The following is a 22,666-nucleotide window of genomic DNA, read 5'->3' as shown; positions in this document are numbered from 1 at the left end:
ATGTATAGGTATAGTGTTCAGTAATATCCATAGTCTCAGGCATCCATTGGAGATCTTGATACACAACACTCCCCCCACATAAGGAGGGGATACGTTTTAGGTGATCTGTCCCAAGCAGGAACTGAAGAAAATGTTACATAAAGAAGTGCCCAAATGCTCACAGTCCCCACTTCTGCTACCAGGCCTTCTCTCTCCCAGCCTGCGCCCAAAGCCTTGTGGAGAATCCACTATGATCAAGTGACAGAAGGAAGGATTTGGGCCTGATATACAGAACATTCGGCAGTGATATGTGGGTACAGATAAAATGTGAATACATACAACACTACATCCCCATTATGGAAAAATCCCTGAAGGCCATGGTGAAGGGAGTTTTTCTCAATAGACAGAACTTGAAACAATGCACCTGGTGTTCACTTTCTTTGAATGAAAAATGGCTGGATGTAGAAATTATACTGATTCATGGGTTTTGGCCAAAGGTTGGCTGAATCATCAAGTACTTGGAAAACAGACAAACAAGCAAACAAACAAACATTATTGGAAAACTGGTAACAAGAAAATTTGAGGCAGAAATATGTTTCCATACCTTTCTGAATGAGTAAAAGCACACAAACACCACACAAACATATTTATGTCCATTGTGAATGCTCACCAATGACTAGGAGAGGAGGATTTTAAGAGTCAAGCAGAAAGAATGACCCAATTTGGGTATACCAGTCAGGCTATTTCCCAGACACTCCTGTCATTACCCAGTGGGCTCACGGACAAAATGACCACAACCCAGGCACTTCAGTAATGAAGGTTTGTGTCACTCCATCAGCTAAAGAACAACAACCAGCTTTGTTGCTTGCTGAAAGCATACTGAATACAGAACAGGTAACAGAAGAAAGTAATTATAAATTAATCCTGTGATTGTTACAAAAATGAAGACTGTAATTATTGTATTTACTCCTTATATTACGAATAATTTGTGTGCCTGAATATATATATGTACACATATATATACACATATATATGTATGTATGTATGTATGTATATATAAAATATCTTTGTTTTCTTCTCTTTCTTATTATCTTACCATGAAACTGAAGAGATATTGAATTTCTGCCATAACATTTTAGTATTTTTATTTTCCATCATACTTTTTTTTATGAGTATGTATCCTCACTTTATTTTTTTTAATATTTTATTTATTTATTTATCAGAGAGAGAGAGAGAGAGAGAGCAAGCACAGGCAGACAGAGGCAGAGGGAGAAGCAGGCTCCCCGCTGAACAAGGAGCCAGATGTGGGACTCGATCCCAGGACGCTGGGACCATGACCTGAACCGAATGCAGCCACTTAACCAACTGAGCCACCCAGGCGTCCCTTTATTATTATTTTTTTAATCATTTTTTTAATTTATTTTCAGCATAACAGTATTCATTGTTTTTGTACAACACCCAGTGCTCCATGAAATCCATGCCCTCTCTAATACCCACCACCTGGTTCCCCCAACCTCCCACCCCCCCACCTCTTCAAACCCTTCAGATTGTTTTTCAGAGTCCATAGTCTCTCATGGTTCACCTCCCCTTCCAATTTCCCTCAACTCCCTTCTCCTAACTCCCCATGTCCTCCATGCTATTTGTTATGCTCCACAAATAAGTGAAACCATATGATAATTGACTCTCTCTGCTTGACTTATTTCACTCAGCATAATCTCTTCCAGTCCCGTCCATGTTGCTACAAAAGTTGGGTATTTATCCTTTCTGATGGAGGCATAATACTCCATAGTGTATATGGACCACATCTTCCTTATCCATTCGTCCGTTGATGGGCATCTTGGTTCTTTCCACAGTTTGGCAACCGTGGCCATTGCTGCTATAAACATTGGGTTACAGATGGCCCTTCTTCTCACTCCATCTGTATCTTTGGGGTAAATACCCAGTAGTGCAATTGCAGGGTCATAGGGAAGCTCTATTTTTAATTTCTGGAGGAATCTCCACACTGTTCTCCAAAGTGGCTGCACCAACTTGCATTCCCACCAACAGTGTAAGAGGGTTCCCCTTTCTTCACATCCCCTCCAACACATGTTGTTTCCTGTCTTGCTAATTTTGGCCATTCTAACTTGTGTAAGGTGATATCTCAATGTGGTTTTAATTTGAATCTCCCTGATGGCTAGTGATGAACATTTTTTCATGTGTCTGTTAGCTATTTGTATGTCTTCATTGGAGAAGTGTCTGTTCATATCTTCTGCCCATTTTTTTGATATGATTATCTGTTTTGTGTGTGTTGAGTTTGAGGAGTTCTTTATAGATCCTGGATATCAATCTTTTTAACTAACTAAATATTAAGGATAAAGTAAAAACCACCCCAAAATTTTAAATTTTCTTCTTGTGGAGATTTTAGTGCATTTTTGTTTGTATACAGGATTGTTGGATGTTGTTAGTTGGTATTATAACCATATGTAGTGTTTACTGGAGATTAAGTATGATTTATCCAGAAATGTATAGGTGCTATGTGAATAATCAATGGACTTCTAATGTCAATTTTATGTGCTAACTTGCCTAGACTACAGGGTGCTCAGATATAGCTTTAATTATTGTTTTGGGTTATGACTATGTGATTTTTCTGGATGATATTAACTTTTGAATTGTTAGAATGAATAAAGTAGATCATTCTCACTGATGTAGGGTCCTCGTCTAATGAAATGAAGGTCTGAAAATTACAAAAGGCTAACTTCCCCTGAGCAGGAGGGAATTCTTCTGCCTGAGAGCCTTCAGACTGAACCCTTAACTCTTCCTGTCTGATGGCTTGCACTCTGACACATTAACTCTTCTCTGATTTTACACTAGCCTCCTGCCTATGGACCTGAACTGGGACATCAACTCTTTCTGGTTTATTGCAGTTTCTGGTGCTTAGACACAAAATGGGACATTGTGCAGTTTTTCCAATTGCCATCTTCCATATACACAAAAGCATATTCTTTTCAATATGTTGTAGGTGTGTCTGTGTGTGTGCACAGAAAGATTTTAGATCTTCATTGATCAAGAGACTCAATATTGTTTAGATGTCAATAATATCTGAAACAACACGCATTTTATGGAAACCCTATCAAAACTCCAAAGACAATTTTGCACATATAGAAAAATCAGCTGAAAGTTTCACATGGAATTTCAAGGGATCTTTAGAAAACAAAATCTTAAAAAGAAACATTTGCTTCTCCTAATGTCCTCCATGTTATTCCTTATGCTCCACAAGTGAAAACCTATGATAACTGACTTTCTTTGCTTGACTTATTTCACTCAGCATACACAGAGGACATTGGGAGAAAGAAAGGAAAAGTGAATTGGAGGAAATAGGAGGGGGAGATGAACCATGAGAGACTGTGAACTCAGAGAAACAAACTGAGGGTTTTGGAGGGGAAGGGGGTGTCATGGGTGGGCCTGCTGGTGGATATTAAGGAGGGCACATATTGCATGGAGCACTGGGTGTGGTGTATAAATGATGAATCTTGGAACGCTGAAAAAATAAATTTAAAAAATTTTAAAAAAGAAACATTCATATGTCCCACATGTCCTGATTTTAAAACATTATAAAACTACAGTAACCAAAACTGTGGTAATGGCATTAAGACAGGGACATAGACAAATGGAATGAACTGGAAAGCCTGGAAATGTACCATCCCTTATATGGTCAGCTGAATTTCTGCAAAGGTGACAACACCATCCAATAGGAAAGAATAGTTTTTTCAGCAAATAGTTTAGCCAAACTTGATATTCATGTACAAAAGAATGAAGGCAGACCTCTTACTTATACCACATACAAAATAAACTCCAAATGGATCAAAGACCTAAGTATAAGAACTTAAACAATAAAATGTTCAGAAGAAAACACTAATGATGCATTATATGTTGGCTCATTGAACACAATAAAAATAAAATATAAATTTAAAAAACCTCAGAATATTACCTTACGAAATAATTTCTTGAATATGACACCATAAAAACACAGGTTACAGAAAAAATAAGTAAATAAATTGAACTATTTCAAAATTAAAAACTTCTATGCATCAAAGGCCACAATCAACAGAATGAAAGCAATTCATGGAATTCCTAAAACTCAGTATCAACAAAAGACTTGAATAAATATTTCTCAAAAAATATATACAAATGGGCAATGATCACATGAAAAAAATACTCAACATCACTAAACAACACTCATGTACACTGTTCATAAGAATATAAAAATGTAGCCACTGTGAAAGTATGACATTCTTCAGAATGCTAACAATATGATGACTAAGTAATCCAGCATTTCCACTTCTGGGAATATAGCAAAAGTACTGGAAGTGGGGACTGGAAGAGATATGTGTTCCCTCATGTCCATATCAGCATTAGTCATGATAACCCAAATGTGTAAGCAAGCCATGTGTCCATCAGTGTATGAATAAACAAAATGTGGAATGCATACAATGGAATATTATTCAGCATGGAAAAGGAAGGAATTTCTGACCCATGCTACAACAGATATATGTTGATCCCATATTAAATGAAATAAATGTATTTTTAATAAATTTTATGTGTTGTAATAGCATTAGATATACACAGAAATTGTGGAAATGATATAGAATTCCCATATGCTTTGCACTCGGTTTCCCCTGTTACTATCTTACATAGTATGGTTTATTTGTCACAACTAATTCATCTGATGTGAACACATTATTTTTAATTAACATCTATACTTTATTCATATTACTTTGTTTTTAACTAATGCCATTTTTCTTCTCCAGAATCTCATCCAGCATACCACATTACATTCAGTTGTCATGTCTTCTTCAATATCTCTAGACACTGACAGTTTCTCTGAATATCCTTCTATTTATTTATTTCAGTAATGTTGACCATAGAGCATTATATTAGTTTCACTTGTGTAATGCAGTGATTCCACAATTCTATAGCTTATTCAGTGCCCATCATAATAATTCTGCTCCTTGTTTTTGATAACCTTGAATGTTTTGAGGAGAACTAGTCAGATATTTTATATAAAAACCATCATTTGGGGTTTGTCTGATATTTCACTCAAGATTGGACTGGGGTTATGGGTTATTGGGGAAGGTCACAGAGACAAAGTGCCATTTGCATCACATCATGCCAGTGGGTACATAATTTTGTTGTGACTCATCACCATTGATGTTAATCTTGATCACCTGGTTGAGGTGGAATTTGCCACATTTCTCTTCTGTAATTACTCTCCTTGCTTCATTGCACAATGTGGAATTTTGGAAGGAATTCATTTGTGTGCAGCCCACAAATAAGAGATTGAGTGTTATCTAATAACCCTTTGAGAGCAGAATACCTACAAAATAATTAGGAATTCTGCTCTCAAAGGGTTTTTGAGATTTTCTTCCCTATTATCTCCTATTTATTTTTTTAATTTAAATGTTCAAATAGCTATTTGTAGATTTCTTAAATTATGAATTATATATCAATTTGTGCCATTTACTTTGTTGCTCAATTTTTTTTTCTCAATTTTGGCACTGTGAGCTCTTCCCATTGCCTCTTGTGTCCCTTTGGCAGATTCTCACCACAGTGTGAGGTACCTCTGTGTGTGTGTGTATGTGTGCGTGTGAGCGCATGCACATGTGTGTGTGTGTGTCTGTCTGTTACCACTTTCTTACAAGTTCATCTTGTACATTCCCCACCTGAGACCTAGAATCGGCCATTTGATTAAGAAATCCTAATTAATTTTCTTGGATAAAAATATCAGGAACTCAGTCCTGCCACTAGATCTCTAAATGATCACTGTTTTATTATTCTGTCAAAACTCATCCTTTATGACCCATATAAACACATTAATTACAAGAAGTGGTCAACTTTTCCCCCAAATCCATTAATACATAGTGAAGATTAAGTTCTTATCACATCTGGCTCATGCATCTTAATTAAAAGGGAAGGAACACTTTAGGGAATGACCTCCCAAGACTTTTGTATTTTGCATCATTCATGTTTAAATACTGCTGTAGGAAAGGCAAAAAGAAGCATTTCCCTGTCCAAATTACAAGTGAGAGTGGATATCAGAAAGTGTGGGATGAATCCTGGAGCAACTTTGCCTTGTGGTATGCAGGTAAGAACCTGAGTCTCAGTGACATCAAAAGAGATCAGACAGAATTTTATTTTATGTATGTATGTATGTATGTATGTATGTATTAACTTTTTAAATTAATTTGACAGAGATCCCAAGTAGGCAGAGAGGTAGGAAGAGAGAGAGAGGAAGAAGCAGGCTCCCTGCTGAGCAGAGAACCTGTTGTGGGGCTCCATCCCAGGAACCTGAGATCATGACCAGAGCTGAAGGCAGAGGCTTTAACCCACTGAGCCACCCAGGAGCGCCATCAGACAGAATTTTAGAAGGATATTTTTTATTCTCATTGGAGTAAAGAGAGACTGAATTACATTGAGGAGAAAAGAGAATGACTGAACATCCTACCCTTTGCATAAGCTCTTAAAAAAACTGGTGAGATTTATGTTGGGGATTAACTTAGTTGTATTTAATACTCAGAGAAAATTCATCTGATAAATGCCACAATGAGCACCTAACACATAAAAGGCATTTGTGGAAGGATAGAAAGTTTAGGGAATTTTCTACAAGTGCTTACCCATCTAAACTGAGAAGACAGAATAAAAGAAATACACAGTAGCTCCTGGTGGAGAGAGAGACAAATAAAAATTGTATCTAGTCCAGTGTTCCAGTATGTTCCCTGGAGATAATGATTTTACTTGGGATATAGTAGGCTTCCCTTTTCAGTGGTAACAGAATATTGAAGGACTGAACACTATTAGATTATATCAAAAGGAGATTCTCTTAATTCTTTCATTTACTTTATGAATACTTACTATTAAATGTGTACATTTTTTCTAGATGTTTGCATTCAGCAGTGATCAGTGAATATTACATTCTTCATGTTGCTTCTTCATAATGTATGCCACTCTAATATCTTCTTATTTGAACTATACAAATCTTTCAGTCTATATTTTTGTAAGATAGATGGATGATAGCTAGTAGATAGATTGATTGATCGATAGGTAGATAGTAGATTGATAGGTAGAGGTATGGATGAATTGATAGGTAGACATCTCATTATAATATTTAATTGTTAAAACAATCACACAAACAAGTTTCACTAATGTTTGCTGAAGAGTTGGACAACCAGCATATTTGGCAAACTCCTGAGGGTGTAGGGGAACTTGTAGTGAATGGCAATGTGGTTGGGATATGATGTGGGAAAGAGCCTTGAGTCCAGAACTGTCTCTACAGTGACTCACCCTATACACAGACATTTAAATCTTACTCTGGCCCTGGGAACTTTGCTGTTTCTGCAGTCTATGTCAGAACACAGTTGTTACCATCCAGTAATATGCCAATGTGATTACCCATCTACTAAAAGAAGGTCTTTAAAAGGCTTTATTTTGTTGCAGCATCACTATGACAGATTTTCAACTACCAATGGGAATATTTTAAAAGGTAAGTCATCCTCCTAACTTTGATTCCAAGAAAACAATTTCCTCACCCTGAAGCCACACATATGCTATCTCGATACTCTTGTAAATACAATTAATTGATATGACTCTGTGTGTGTGTGTGTGATATTATTCTGCTGTTAAAGAAAATATTACCATCTTCAACAGACAGTCCCGAACTCTGCCCCTTTACAATATATTTTAGAAACCATTGTATTTATATCCACTTCCCTTTGTTTGATGATTGCATAAAATACCATCCCTGAATCATTTAGCTTCCTTCTGGAGGGCATTGAAGTTGTTTCTTACCTTTGGTCAACATGGAAAGGATTGCTGTGATGATCTTCCTGCCTATGAGTGAGATTATTTGCAGCAAATGCATACACCAGACCTGTGTCTATGTGACATTGAAATATCATCAATGCTAAAAATTAACCCCAGAGAGATTGTATCCCCTTAAACTCCTCCCAAGAATGTGTGGAATCAATTGTGTCCAACATCATTTTCAGAACTGTTTGTTAAGAGACATTTATCAAAACTGTCATTTTGTTAATCTAAATGAAAAGATAAATAATTGGATTTGAATGGAATGTATTTTTCTATGAAAGAAATTGATAATATTTTCGCATTATTCTTAATAAGAAGAGTTCCTTTGAGATCAGTTCTTTTGCCCATTTTCATTTTCACTGTTTTTTTTTAATTATTATTATTTTGTTGATTTATTTAGAGAGAAAGGAAAAAAAAGCAGAGGAAGGGACGGAGGGAGAGGGAGAGATAGAATCTTAAACAGGCTCCATGAGCAGCACAGAGCTTAGCATGGGGCTGGATTCCAGAACCCTTAGATCATGACCTGAGTGGAAATCCAGACTCGAATGTTTAACCAGCTGAGCTACCCAGGTACAATATGGATTGTGTTTTCAAAAACTGATCTCTGAGATCCATTTATATTTGAGAAAATTATGCTTTTGTCTGTAATACATGTTGTAAATATACTTAAATGCCTTGACACTTACACATTTAATTGTGCTTTTATATGGGAAATATATGTGATGAAGACAGAAAAGGAATTTTTCAGTTTGTCATAGATAAATGAGTATTACTTCCTTTCCTGTTTCTATCTTTTACTGAAGTCAGGGCATGGCACTTACAAGAACATATGTTCCAAGAATCATATGAAAAAGTTTTAGCTATGACCAGCAGTTTCTTTATCTCATTGCCTAAATCCCTGGTGCTTAAAATAACATGAAATTTAAAACAATATTTTGATTTATGCCAAACATTCCCTATCTATTCTTTATTTTAGTCTCAGTCTCTCCATGTGTCTTAAGAAAATATGCAGAAAGACCCATCAAAATACTGGACAATGTGAAGAATTTCACTTTGGACAACATAGTATAATTTAAAAAGTGCAAAACTGTATGATAAAAGCTGAATTTACAACTGTAAACAACTATACATTGTTGAGAGTTTAAGTAAAGGAAATAAATTTAGTCAAGGTAACGGATTTAAACTTAATGATGGATTGGACAAATTGACCAAATGTTCACAGCTAAAATATTATTTCACTCTTGTCTTCTCTCTCTCTCATAGATTTCATTAAAAAAAAAAAAAAAACTGTTAAAAGTTTCTACATTGCTTGATTGCTCAGAATATTATTAGAAGATACTTTATAAATGAACTGTCAAGGTCAAAAAGTATGAAAGCACATTATGTATATCATGCAATAGTTTTCTCCATTTTTCAACATTCTACCCCAATGGGTCCTTGATGTAAAATAAGGAAAGACACTCAGCTCAAATTCACTAAATTAATATTTACTATGCCTAATGAATAAGGTACTCTTTTATTATTGATATATTTCATTGTTTCCATAAGCAATCAGGTGAAGAGTTTGTGAATAAATATTATGATTTCCCCTTTATTCAGGTAAAAACAACATGGAAGGTAAGGGATAACCCAATGGTAAATGGCACTTCCATGATCAATGCAGTACTAATTTCATGTGTTTTTTTTTGCAGATTAATTATTTCTAACCTGCACTTTCTCCAAATGACCTGAAATAATGCAAAAAATTAGCAATGTAACTGAGTTCATACTGCTAGGATTGACCCAAGATCCTATGCAAAGGAAGATAGTATTTGTAATCTTCTTCATTTTTTATGTGGGAACCATGGTAGGGAATTTGCTCATTATTGTGACCATCAAGTCCAGCCGCACACTTGGGAGCCCCATGTACTTTTTCCTATTTTATTTGTCTCTTGTTGATGCCTGCTTTTCAACTTCCATAGCCCCCAGACTAATTGTGGATTCACTCTCTGCACAAAGAACCATAACTTACACTGAGTGCATGACTCAAGTCTTTGCACTACATTTCTTTGGCACAATGGAGGTCTTTGTTCTCATCCTCATGGCTATTGATCGCTATGTGGCCATTTGTAAGCCCTTACATTACACAACCATCATGAGTCAGCAGTTCTGTACCATCCTGATTATTCTTGCATGGTTAGGGGCTTTTATTCATTCCATCGCTGAGATAATGCTGGCCTTGAAATTGCCTTTCTGTGGACCCAATTTGATTGATCATTACTGCTGTGATTTGCAGCCCTTGCTGAAACTTGCTTGCATGGACACCTATCTGATCAATCTAGAATGGGTGTCTAACAGTGGGACTGTTTGCACGGGCAGTTTTATGATCCTGATGATCTCATACATTATCATCTTGCATTCACTGAGAAACCACAGTGCAGAAGGGAGGAAAAAAGCTCTCTCCACTTGCATTTCTCACATCATTGTAGTAGTGTTATTCTTTGTTCCATGTACATTCATATATACACGCCCCCCAACCACTTTCCCTATGGACAAGATGGTGACTGTATTTTATACTATTGGGACCCCTTTTCTCAACCCATTCATCTACACACTGAGGAATGCAGAAGTGAAAAATGCCATGAGAAAGCTATGGCATATCACAACTACCTCAGAAAGCAAGAGATGAAATGAGGGTTTTGGTAGATTCCATAATCTGTACAGATATTAAATACAGTGGTGTGTATCCTTATTTGACCAATTCACTCTCTTACAACACACCTGATTTCCTTACTTTATTTATGTACTTCTGCCCTCAAACTAGTAGTTTCCCTCATATCATCAACCTGGTTCTTACTTTTCATGAGAGCTCAATTCTGACATTGCTGATTATGAAATACTCCTCACATTTCAGTCTACACTCTGGTTTCATAAGGAGAAAGATATTTATACAATCACAACTGGTCAAACAGAGAGCATCCATAAATGAAGAATGGCCTGTAATCTATCATCTGTAATTCTCTCTAGAGTAAATTTCAAGTAAGGTACCCTGCTTTCATTTGAACTCATTTAAAGCAAATAAACTAACATTGTGTCTTTAGAGATTATTTTCATTATGTCATTAGTTTATCTTAATAAGTTCCACATGAGTGAACCAAAGGCCAAAAAGATAAAAAAAAAAAAAAAACTATATATCATCTATTTCATAAACAATTTCTCTGATTGTTTCCTTCGACTATCAGGACAATCAAAGCATTATGGATGGGATTTTTTAAACATAGTATTACAAAAGCCTGGAAATGTTCAGCTAATTTATATGATTGGAATATAGGAACTGCAACAAGAGAATAGCGCAACTCTAAGAAGTAAAAATATTGTAAAGACTAAATATGAATTTAAAATACAACAGAGATAAAACATATTTTCTGAGATTGTAGTACAAAAAAGTAGAACCCAATTTGAAGGGAGGAAAAAATCACATTATTTCATTTACTGCTATTTTTATCAGTGGAATAAAAGAAAGTACCAGAGGCATTCAGAAATACACACTTGAAGGTCTCTACTTAATGGAATTAGAGTGAACCTGCTTTTGCAGCAGGAAGCTACTTTGTTTCTCTTCTTGTGCTTTCCTACTAAAGGGATAGTGTGGATTGGCAAATTAGAATAACAAAGAAAATGTTGGTGCTCATAGTGAACAGAACAGATTAGCACACATGAATTGAATATGTGCATTCCAAGGGTTATAGAATGAATTTTTAAATTCATTGATTTCAGAGAGTGCAAAAATGTTAATTCAAAATTATCCATGCCCCCTTATGTTTATATCAGCATTATCTATAATAGCAGAACTGTGGACACAGCCCAAGTTGCCATTTTCATGGAATGATGAATGGATAAAGATGCGATATATATCGCATCTTTATCCATTATATATCCACTATATATATATATGTATATATATATAGTCCCATTATATATATATAATGGTATATTATTCAGCCATCAAAAAGAATGAGGTCTTGCCCTTTGCAGTGACAAGGTCTGAGCTAGAGAATATGAGGCTAAGCAAAACAAGTCAGTCAGTGAAAGACAAATACCATATGATTTCACTCATGTGGAATTTAAGAAAAAAAAATGAGTACAGGGGAAAAGAGAGAGAGGGGGGCAAATCAAGAAATGGGTTCTCAATTATAGAAAACAAACAGATGGTTACTAGAGGGAGGGGGCTAGAAAGATGGGTTAAATAGGTGATGGGGATTAGGGAATACACATGTTGTCATGAGCACTTGGTGTGGTCTGTAACTGTTGAATCTCTAAATTGTACACCTGGAACTCATATTACACTGTATGTTAACTAACTGTAATCTAAATAAAAACTTGAAAATAAATAACAAATAAAATTCATTACTTGCAGTGTATCCAAGTGTTCCATATCCTTAGTAACTGTGAAAAGATACAATTTCACTTTTAATGCTGTTCCCCATTAATTACCTGGGAAACTTTTAATGCCAATAGTTTCCTCCTGTCAAAGACTATTAAAAAAATCATTAAAATATCATGCTTTCAGTGTTCTCACTACTTTTTGCTTTTTGGGTTATTATGAAGATAGTGACTGCTCTAGTGTCCCCAAATTGGCATGCTGACATAAAATGTTGTATATATATTTTAGTTGCATAAATAGATTTTCTAATGTACATATAATATGAAAAGATCACCACAATCTAACTAATTAGTACATCTATCTTTTCTATATAGTTACCATTGCATGTGTGTGCATATGTATGGTTGTAAGATTTAATTTACATCTATCCTCTTTGTAATTCCAAGTATACATTATGGTATGGTTAACTATAGTGACCATGCTATATATTAGATCTCTGTAAATTATTCATTCTACATAACTGAAACCTTTGCACCCTTGGGACAATGTCTCTCCATTTCTCCCAATCCCTGGCCCCTGGTAACCACCATTCTACTCACTGCTTCTGTGAATTAAACTATATCATTTCCACATACAAATGAGATCATGCAATATTTCTATTTCTGTGACTTTCTTATTTCACTTAATTTCAAGTCCTCCAGCTTCATTCAGCTCCAATTTGTTATTGCAAATGACAAGAGTTTTCCTCTTTTTAATGTCTGAATAATAAAGATCTCACATTTTCTCTGTTGATCCGACAGTCAGGGGTGAGGTTTTGTTCATACTTTGGCTACTGTGAATAATGATGTCATGAACCTAGGAATGTAGGGAGCCCTTCACAGTCATGATTTCAGATCCTTTGGGTATATATCTTACAGCAGGATTGATGGATGGTAGTTCTACTGTCAATTATTTGAGGAACATCTATACTCTTCTCCATAATGACTATGTCAATTTATATGCCCATCAGTAGTATACATGGGATCCCTTTACTCCACATCCTCACCAGCATTTTTATCTCTTGTCTTTTTGATAGTAGTCATTCCAACAGATGCAAAGTGGTATCTTATTATGATTTTGATTTGCATTTCCCTGATGATGAGTATTGTTGAGCACCCTTTCTTGTACCTGCTGGACATTTGTATGTTGTTGGAAAAATTACTATTTTGTTCCTTTGCCTATGTTTGCACAGAAGAGATGAAGGAAATCTCCATAGTTTCTGCTCAATTTTCCTGTGAACCTGAAACTGCTTTAAAAACAGAATCAATTATTAAGAAAATATGTGAAGAAGAGAAAATATAATATTAGAAAAAGTCATCTACTCAATTAGCTCAGAAGAATATATAAAAGAATTAAAATAAGTTAAAGAGAAACAAAAAAAAAAGTAAACTACAGTAAGATGAACTATTCCCCAACATTTAACAATTACATTAAATTCAAATACACTGCACTTGCAAGGCAGAATCTGACAGGATAGATGGAATAATCTTCAGCAAAGAAAAGTAGTAGACCAATGATATACATGTCAATATGTTAAATTCTAGAAAAAAGATACCATGCACTATGAGTAAATGCTGTGATTAGATTTACATGAAGTTAAAGAATAGACAACACTAAAACACTGTGAGGGGGCGCTAGGTGACTCAGTGGCTTAAGCCTCTGCCTTCGGCTCAGGTCATGATCTCAGGGTCCTGGGATCGAGTCCAGCAACAGGCTTTCTGCTCACCAGGAAGCCTGTCTCCTCCTCTCTCTCTGCCTGCTTCTCTGCCTACTTGTGATCTCTGTCTGTCAAATAAATAAATAAAATCTTAAAAAAAAAAAAACAGTGAGAGAAATCAGGGCAATAGTTGCATTGGAGGGAATTAACTGAAAAAGGAGTATGACAGAAATTTCTGAGTGAAGAAATGTTGAATCTGTTAATGGTGTATGACTATATACATTTATCCAAACACCTGGGTGGCTCAGTCATTTAAGCCTCTGCCTTCAGCTCAGGTCATGATCCCAGGGTCCTGGGATAGAGTTCCACATTGGGCTCTCTGCTCAATGGGGAGCTTGCTTCTCCCTCTGCCACTCTTTCTGCTTGTGCTTTTTCTGTGAAAAATAAATAAATAAATAATTAAAAATACATTTATCAAAACTAATCAAATCATAGGCTTAGAAAGTCTATATTTCATTGTATCTAAAATTTATCTCATAAAAAGAATTGTATTATCATTCTCACTTTATAGATGTAGAAACAAAGGTATATCATGCCAAGAAATGTGCCCAGGATTAAAAAAAAAAAAAGTTGCAGGTTCAAAAGCAAGATTCCAATCTTGTCTTTCTGATTTTCCAAACCAATACAGTACACTTAACCACTGTTGTAGTCATTTTCAACATTGTGCAGAAATCTGGGAACTCAAGCATGAAAGGACATTGAGAAGGGAAGAAATGGAGCCACATCAGATTCCAAGGTAAAAGTATTCTCCAATAAAAGTGACACCCATGTTGTTTTAATATTTAGGGATCCAATATGTGTGTGTGTCTGTGTGTGTGATCATGAAACTGCTTCATGTATACTTGTCTGAAATAGCATTAAAGTCATTATAAGTATTACAATCTTATCAAAAGATTACTAGTTCAACACTGTGTATTATATCGTAACAATGTAGGGAAATGATTAAAAATTTCCAGGAAAAAGGTCACGGGTATAATTTGATCTAATCTTGGCTCTACCCTTTATTACCTGCTTCATCTTGGGCAGGATCCTTATATTCTTCTATATGTACGTATCTCCTACACTGTGAAAGAATTATAAGTTCATAGTGATAATTATCTCACAGATCTGTAGTAAGGATTAAACAGCCACACTTCTGCAAACCCATAGCACAAGAAGTGTCTAGTAAATTTTAGTTTATGTTATTATTACTATTACTGTCAGTCTCTGTAATTGTTTCTTCATTCTTGAAGAATGAAATAATATTAACTACACACGTTAGTGCCATGCCATGCACATAGCAATAAATCATTAAAAACACATTTATTAACTATTGTAATGTTATTGGATTTAACAACATGTATTATCAATTCATTTGTAGTAGCTCCTGGAGACTTCTATCACATTCTCGTAAGAAACACCCTGTTACACTTTTTGGCAACTGTTATAAATAGTGTGATACTGGGCTTTCTGTCACTGGCTTGCATCCCCTACTGAACCTCAGCTGACTTCAGCAAGGCACAAAAAGTTCTTACCAAACATATATGCAAGAGTCTCTCTTCCTCAAACTACTGTTCATCCTTCCACTCACACTCTCAATTACCTTCCATGTGTCCTCATTCACTTAGGATAAAGGAAAATTTCCTAGCTCTATATTCATAACTTTGGCATCCATTTCTGACCATGATTTTCAGAATTAAGAGCCAGTGGGACTACATCAAGATAGGCTCTTTGTCGTCTCAGACAATGATGTGTGCACTGACACTCTTCAAGAATTCAAAACCACGTTCTATCTCAAAAACCTCATGAGAATCCACAACTCAGTAGAATTTATGCATTTATTATTTATAAGATGAAGAAGGTTAATAAAGTTAAGGTTACATTAATCAAGGGGATTTCTTTTCCAGGTAATGCAATTAATCACAATATGAAATGATGGAGAATAGGAACAACCTGACAGGGTTGTTCTACTGGGGCTCACAGAAAATCCAAAAATGCAGAAAATCATGTTTGTTGTGGTTCAGGTTATCTGTATCATCTCTGTGGTAGGTAATGTGTTCACTGTGGTCTCTATCACTGCCAGCCCATTTTCAGGGTTCACAATGTCCTTTTTCCTGACCTCTCTCTACTTCACTGATCCCTGCTATTCTGTCAATATCTCTACAGTGATCTTAGATTCACTCTGTGAAAAGAAGACCATACCATTTAATGCCTATATTACCCAAATATTTGGGGAACATTTTTTTGGAGGTGCCAACGATATCCTGCTTACTATGATGGCATAGGACAGCTATGTGGCTATCTGCAAGCCATTGCACTACATGATCATAATGAATTGATGAGTTTGTGGCCTGCTAACAAGAATGGTGTGGGTGGGAGTCTTCCTACATGCAACCATGTAAGTCCTTTTTATCATCCCATTATCCTTCCATGGTCCTAACATCATAGATCACTTCATGCATGATCTGAACCCTTTGCTCAATCTTCCCTGCACAGATATCCACACTCTAGAGCTCTTTGTGGCTTCCAAGAGTGGTTTCATCTGTCTGTCAAATTTTCTTCTATTGACAACCTCCTATGTGGTCATTCTGCACTCTGTAAGGAACCACAACTTGGAGGTGAGGCACAAAGCTCTCTCCACCTGTCTCCCACATGACAGTTGTCATCCTATTATTTGTGCCTTGCATATCTGGGTACATGAGACCCACAGCTATGTTATCTATTGATAAGATAATTGCATTGTTCTATACTACAATGATGCCCATGTTAAATCTTTTAATCTATACCTTGGTAAATGACCAGATGAAAAATGCCATTAGGAAACTGTGTAGTATAAAAGTTATTTTAGGTGACACATTAAATGTGCTTCAAGTTCTCCATTGATGCAACTCATGCAAAGTCAAAAAGACATTTTGAATGATCTCAGCAAAGAACACCTATGAAGAAAAGAAGAAAAAAATGACTGCTAAAAATCATAGATTTTGCACTGAGAAGAGAAGAAATGGGTGCCAGAAAAGGAAAAATAATCTTAACCCGAGATCATTCCTTGCATATTTGGACATTTCTACCAAATTTCATTTTAGTTTACTACCTTCATTCATGTATATGGATTTATAAGCTTTCATCCTAAATCAACAATTAAAAATATATGGGAATTGAGCTGTAATCTCTATAACAATCCAAGAGGGAGCCACTGTCATTACTCCCATTTTATAGGTGAGGAAACACCTATAATAACTATACTGAAGAGTGATCAAAATCTACCAGATTTTTCAGGCCATGCTCTTCAATGTTGTCATACAGTGACAGACAATGATGACAGAAAGACGGTTATAATAGCTACCATTTATTGAAGTGGGGATTTTAAAATATTATACATTTATATAATAGTATAATATTTACATATTATATATAGCATACATATACATGTTATATTATTTTATATGAGATATATCATAATTATACACAGGTATGTATAATTATATGTTATATTTATATTAATTCATTATCTATAACAAAATTCTATGGACATTTCATTAAAACTCTTCTCATTTTTATCATATTTGATAATAATGCATCCACTATAATATTGGGATATGTAACTACATTAGGAATAGAAAAACAGTGGTCCACTAAACCTTTAAGGGGTAGGTGAAGACTATTATACCATGTTTCCAAATTTCCTTGTAGACTTTGAATCATTTTGTATTATTCACATCACCCATCTTATGCTGATAAGCCATTAGAAAATGCAGTGCTTCAAATGAAGGATTATTTTGTCAGACAGGAATTTTTATTTTGCAATGTATATTTATCTCATAATGTTCTTGCATGCTAACTAAAAAATAATTTCTATATGTACAATGTCTAGTGAATAATAAATGTTGAATAAAAAATAAAAGTATAAAGGGAGATGAATAAAGTCAATAAAATGTACAGGGAAAAATGACTGAGTTGAAGGAATTTTTTCCTATTTATCTGATTCAGATTCTGAGACTTCAAGCTAGATCTCTTTGAGAAACCACAGTTTGTTGTAATTCCTGCTTAGACTGTGTGATGAGAAACAAATTGAAAGATTCTCAGTGAAGGAGCAAATAGCTTATTTGGATACTTTCCCTACTCTCAGCAAGTTTTCATCATATGACTGGGAGCTGTATTATTTTTCTCTTTCTGTTAGCTTAATTTTGGTAACATATCATTATGCAAATGTATTATTAAAACTGTGTGGCTCCATCTACACACAAAACAAAGGCAGTATAAATATATCCCACTTATTCCTTCTATCCCTCACTCATTAATCAACAGAAATTTCTTGAGCCCAAAGAATATATCAGACACATTGATAGCTACTGCACTTATGATGGTAAGTAGAGAGGAACCTTGGTCTTGCTTTCCCAGGCTTCATATCCACTGGGAGACAGCCAGAGGGGAGCAGAAAATGACAGTGCAGTGTGATAAATGGTAAGGTAGTGGCAGCACAGGAGCTATGAAAGCATGTTTGAGGGACACACAGCAAAGACCTGGGGTTTCAGGAAATGTTCCAAGATGAAAGGACATACAAAATGGAGCTTGAAACTAGAAATCAAGTCAGGAGTGTGAATAGGTACACATAAGTTGGAGTAGGAGCATTCTTACAAAAGAAAATACCTAACAAAGACCAAGGTGTGGAAATCAGTATTCATGAAACCTCATGAATGCAGTGTGGCTATGGTTGTGAGTTCATCTACTCATGCAACATTTTTTTTTTAATTGAACTATCACCATGTGCCAGGCAGTGTGCTAGAAAAATAGCACAAGGTAATGATTAGGTAAGAATCTGGAGAGACAGGAAGAGAGAAGAACTGTCTCATAATCCTGTTGAAGTTTGTTGCTAACTACCAGAGGGTAAACATTGGAAGGCCTTTTGATCCAGCAAGTGATAGAGTTTGATTTGTGTTTGACTTCATAACTGTATGGGTCATTAGTTTGTGAAATGGATTGAAGGGAACAAGAGTGACTTCAAGATGTTCCTGAAATGACTTGGGTATGAAAGGGTGGAGGTCTGAAGTATGATGATGCTGGAGGGGATGCTGAGTGTCTAGCATGCTCTGTCTAGCTCATTTCCCTTCAATCCTGTAATGCCCCAGCTGCTGTGTGTCTGGGCTTTTAACAGCTCAGAGCTCAGTACCAACTTCTCTGTGCATTTGATCCAGAAAAAAATTGTATGCTTTGCCCACCATTCCAAGACCCAGTGGAAACCAATGAACAACAGAGTGGACACTTTGTCCTAAAGTGGAACTGGTCCTGTACTAAAATATATTCCCCAGGGTTCTTATGGCTACAGGCTGAAGCCAAGGACCTGTTGAGACCATAATCTTCTTCTAGAACTATAGTCAACTTCACTCAACCCTTGTCCTTAAATTCACTTGTATGAAAATCCCCAGCTCAGATTCTACATCTAGGTAAACCAAACTAACACAGAGAGATAGAAGAGTTTAAAAAATATTTAAGAGTATAAACAGAAGAACTTGACATGGGTTGGAGATTAACAAAGAAGCCATGGATGAAAAGTAGATTCTTCCTTGGATTATGGGGAGGATAAGGGAACAGAGATGAGTCTTCTTTGCCCATTGAAGTGGCTTCTCCTTCTTAGGCTGAAGGCTTAACTCTGCATTGTCTAAGGAAACTCTAATGGGTCTCCCAGAGGCACTTGCCCTAAAAGAAGGGGGTGATTCTCCTTAGGACCCACCCCTATTACTCTCTTTGTTCCTAGATATAAGTAGATGTGAGTCCCAGCAGACCACTAAAAGTGAGGTTCCAGATGTGACTAATGAGGAACACACTACATTCCAAAACAATGATGTTTTTTCTAATACATAAATACAGAAATAGGATACTCATGAAAAAAAAAAAATAAAATTCAATCAAGTCAAATTTCTTGATATGGGTTTACAAAGCAGAGATTCTTCTTTTAATTTTGTAGCTGGGGATCTCAGGAAAAGTTAACAGTTTTTCTGCTTGGTGGCTGATATATGAATCAAAAGGTGGCTCATATTAATCAAATTAGATTTGCCAGACATGACCTGGTTTAATGGAAAGGGAGAGATTTAAAGGCATTGGAATACTGGAATGTAGAATGGATTTGTCAAATGCTTTTTCTGCATCAATTGAGAGGACCATGTTGTTCTTCTCTCTTTTCTTATGATTTGTTCTGTCACACTGATTGATTTGTGAATGTTGAACCACCCTTGCATCCCAGGGATAAAACTTACCTGGTCATGGTGGAAAATCTTTTTGATATTCTGCTGGATCCTATTAGCTAGGATCTTGTTGAGAATCTTGGTGTCGATATTCATCAGGGATATTGGCCTGAAATTCTATTTGATGAGGTCTTTGCCTGGTTTATGGATCAAGGTAACGCTGCCTTCAGAAAAAGAGTTTGGAAGTTTTCTTTCAGTTTCTTTTTCTTTCTTTCTTTCTTTTTTTTTTTTTTTGGAAAAAAATCTTCAGGAGATTAGGTATTATTTCTTCTTTGGTTGTTTCGTAAAATTCCGTCAGGAACCCATCAGGTCCTGGATTCTTGTTTTTGGGAGGTTTTTGATCATTGCTTCAATCTCATTACTAAATATTGGTCTATTCAGGTTGTCAATTTCTTTCGGTTTCAGTCTTGGAAGTTTATAGGTTTCTAGGAATGCATCCATTTCTTCTAGGCTGCTTAACTTATTGGCATAGAACTGTTAATAATAACTTCTGATGACTGTTTTTATTTCCTTGGTGTTAGTCATTATCTCTCCCTTTTCATTCTAATTTTATTAATTTGGGTCCTCTCTCTTTTCTTTTGGATTAGTTTGGCCAGTGGTTTATCGATCTTATTAATTCTTTAAAAGAACCAGCTTCTAGTTTTATTTATGTATTCTACTGTGTCTCTAGTATCTATCTCATTGAACTCTGCTCTAATCTTAATTATTTCCCTTTTTGTGTATGGGTTTGGCTTAATTTGTTGTTGATTTTCCAGTTCTTTAAGGTGTAAAGAGAGTTGGTGTATTTTTTCAATTTTTCAAATATTTTTCAATTTTTTTAAATGAGGCTTGGATGGCAATGTATTTTCACCTTAGGACTTGCCATATCCCAAATGTTTTGGCCTGATCTGTCTTCATTCTCATTGGTTTCCATGAATTGTTTAAGCTCTTATTTGATTTCCTGGTTGATCCAAACAAACTTGTGGAGCATAAGGAATAACACGGATGACTTTCGGAGAAGGAAAGGAAAGTGAATTGGGATAAATCTGAGAGGGAAATGAAACATAAACTGAGGGTTTTGGAAGGGAGACAGATGCAGGGATGGGTGATCCTCGTGGCTAGTATTGTAGAGGGCACATATTGCATGAAGCCCTGGGTGTGGTGCATAAACAATGAATCTTGGAACACTGAAAGAATACAGTAAAATTAAAAAAAAAATTAAAAAAATACATAAAAAGTGGCAAAACAAAAAAATAAAATAAAATAAAGGATGGATTTTTCATTTATGATCTACTTAACCAATCTGGGAGTGTCCAAAAGACATACCTTTTATCCTTTTATCATGACTGTGATAAATAAATTTGGCATGGTAGTCCCAGCACCCATGAAAACCTTTATGATCAGGTTTTTTTGTAGACCAGACCTTTAGTGTCACTAAATGAGAAATCCCAGTACAATGGGAAATAGTTGATCTAAGATAATAGTGGCCATGTCGTAGTACTCAAACTCCTCAAGGAACTTGAGGAAGGAAGGAAAGCACGCTTCCCATAAAGGAGAAAAAATGCAATACACCAATGAGATAATCAATACAAACAGACTAACAGGGTTGGGTAGTTTTTGACAGTGTTATTATTAGAAATAAAATAGAGAGGAAGCATATTCAAGTCTTACTTATCCAGGGTAACAAAAAAGGTCTAGGCTAAACAAACAGAAGTCTAACTCAATCATAAAATCAGAGATTCATGGCTTCACAATAATTCCCAGACTAGAACCAGTTTATGCACTTATTTGATGAATTTTAATGATGTTATTTGATGAATAAAGGGGAGATTGGATTCCCTTGATGAAAGACCCTGGGACATTTCTATATATCAATCTTCCCCTCAGCCTTCCCCAAGAGAGACCTAAGGCATTCTCTCAGTCAAGTTGTGCATTGGAAAAAAAGAAAATAACCAGTCTTTCAGGCACTTCTGGACATACTGACTTGAAACTGGTTCCAGGAAATCCAAAACAATTGTATGATACACCAGTCAGAACAGGAGCTTAAGAAGGAATGTTCATTGGAGCTTTAGCTCAGGCCTAATCTGCACTGTAGGCAGTAGGGTAGGGAAATGAACTCATCCTATGTATTCTTTCTCAGTTCCAGAACACATTATTTGAAAAGATGCATTTGCAACTGGCAGAATTCCCGCATTGGTTCCCTGACATGGAGGTTATAGTGGTGAAAAGCCAAGTGGAAGCCTCTAGAACTGCCTCTATTGAGGGAAGTAGTATACCAAAAGCTATACCACCCCCTTGGAGGAATCATAAAGATTAGTGCCACCGTCAAGGGCTTGAAAGACGCAGAGACAGTAATTCCCACAACACACACATTTAACTTACTTATTTGGCCATTGCAGTAGAGAGATGGATTTTAGGGAATAACAGTGGATACTTACAAATTTAATCAGGTGGAGACTCAAAGAATTGCAATAGCTATAGCACGTGTGGTTTCCTTGCTTCAACAAATTAACAGATTTTCTGGTACTTGGTATG

At 35.8% G+C, this 22,666-nt stretch overlaps 1 protein-coding gene and 1 pseudogene across 1 annotated transcript; both read left to right on the top strand.

The window, feature by feature from the left end:
- The first annotated feature begins 9,532 nt into the window (after positions 1 to 9,532).
- On the top strand, positions 9,533 to 10,486 carry LOC116859355 (olfactory receptor 4C11-like). The gene has a single exon (XM_032844587.1). It carries the CDS (start codon positions 9,554 to 9,556, stop codon positions 10,484 to 10,486), a length of 933 nt encoding a protein of 310 aa, XP_032700478.1. The 5' UTR covers positions 9,533 to 9,553.
- Positions 10,487 to 15,848: 5,362 nt separating this feature from the next.
- Positions 15,849 to 16,796, top strand: LOC116859412 (annotated as a pseudogene).
- Positions 16,797 to 22,666: the final 5,870 nt, after the last annotated feature.

This window comes from Lontra canadensis, unplaced genomic scaffold (assembly GCF_010015895.1).
Source record: "Lontra canadensis isolate GAN:19392208 unplaced genomic scaffold, GSC_riverotter_1.0 scaffold154, whole genome shotgun sequence".
In the NCBI taxonomy this organism is placed as follows: Eukaryota; Metazoa; Chordata; class Mammalia; order Carnivora; family Mustelidae; genus Lontra; species Lontra canadensis.
Note: the sequence above shows the minus strand (reverse complement) of the source record. Positions and strands in the feature narration are given on the sequence as shown.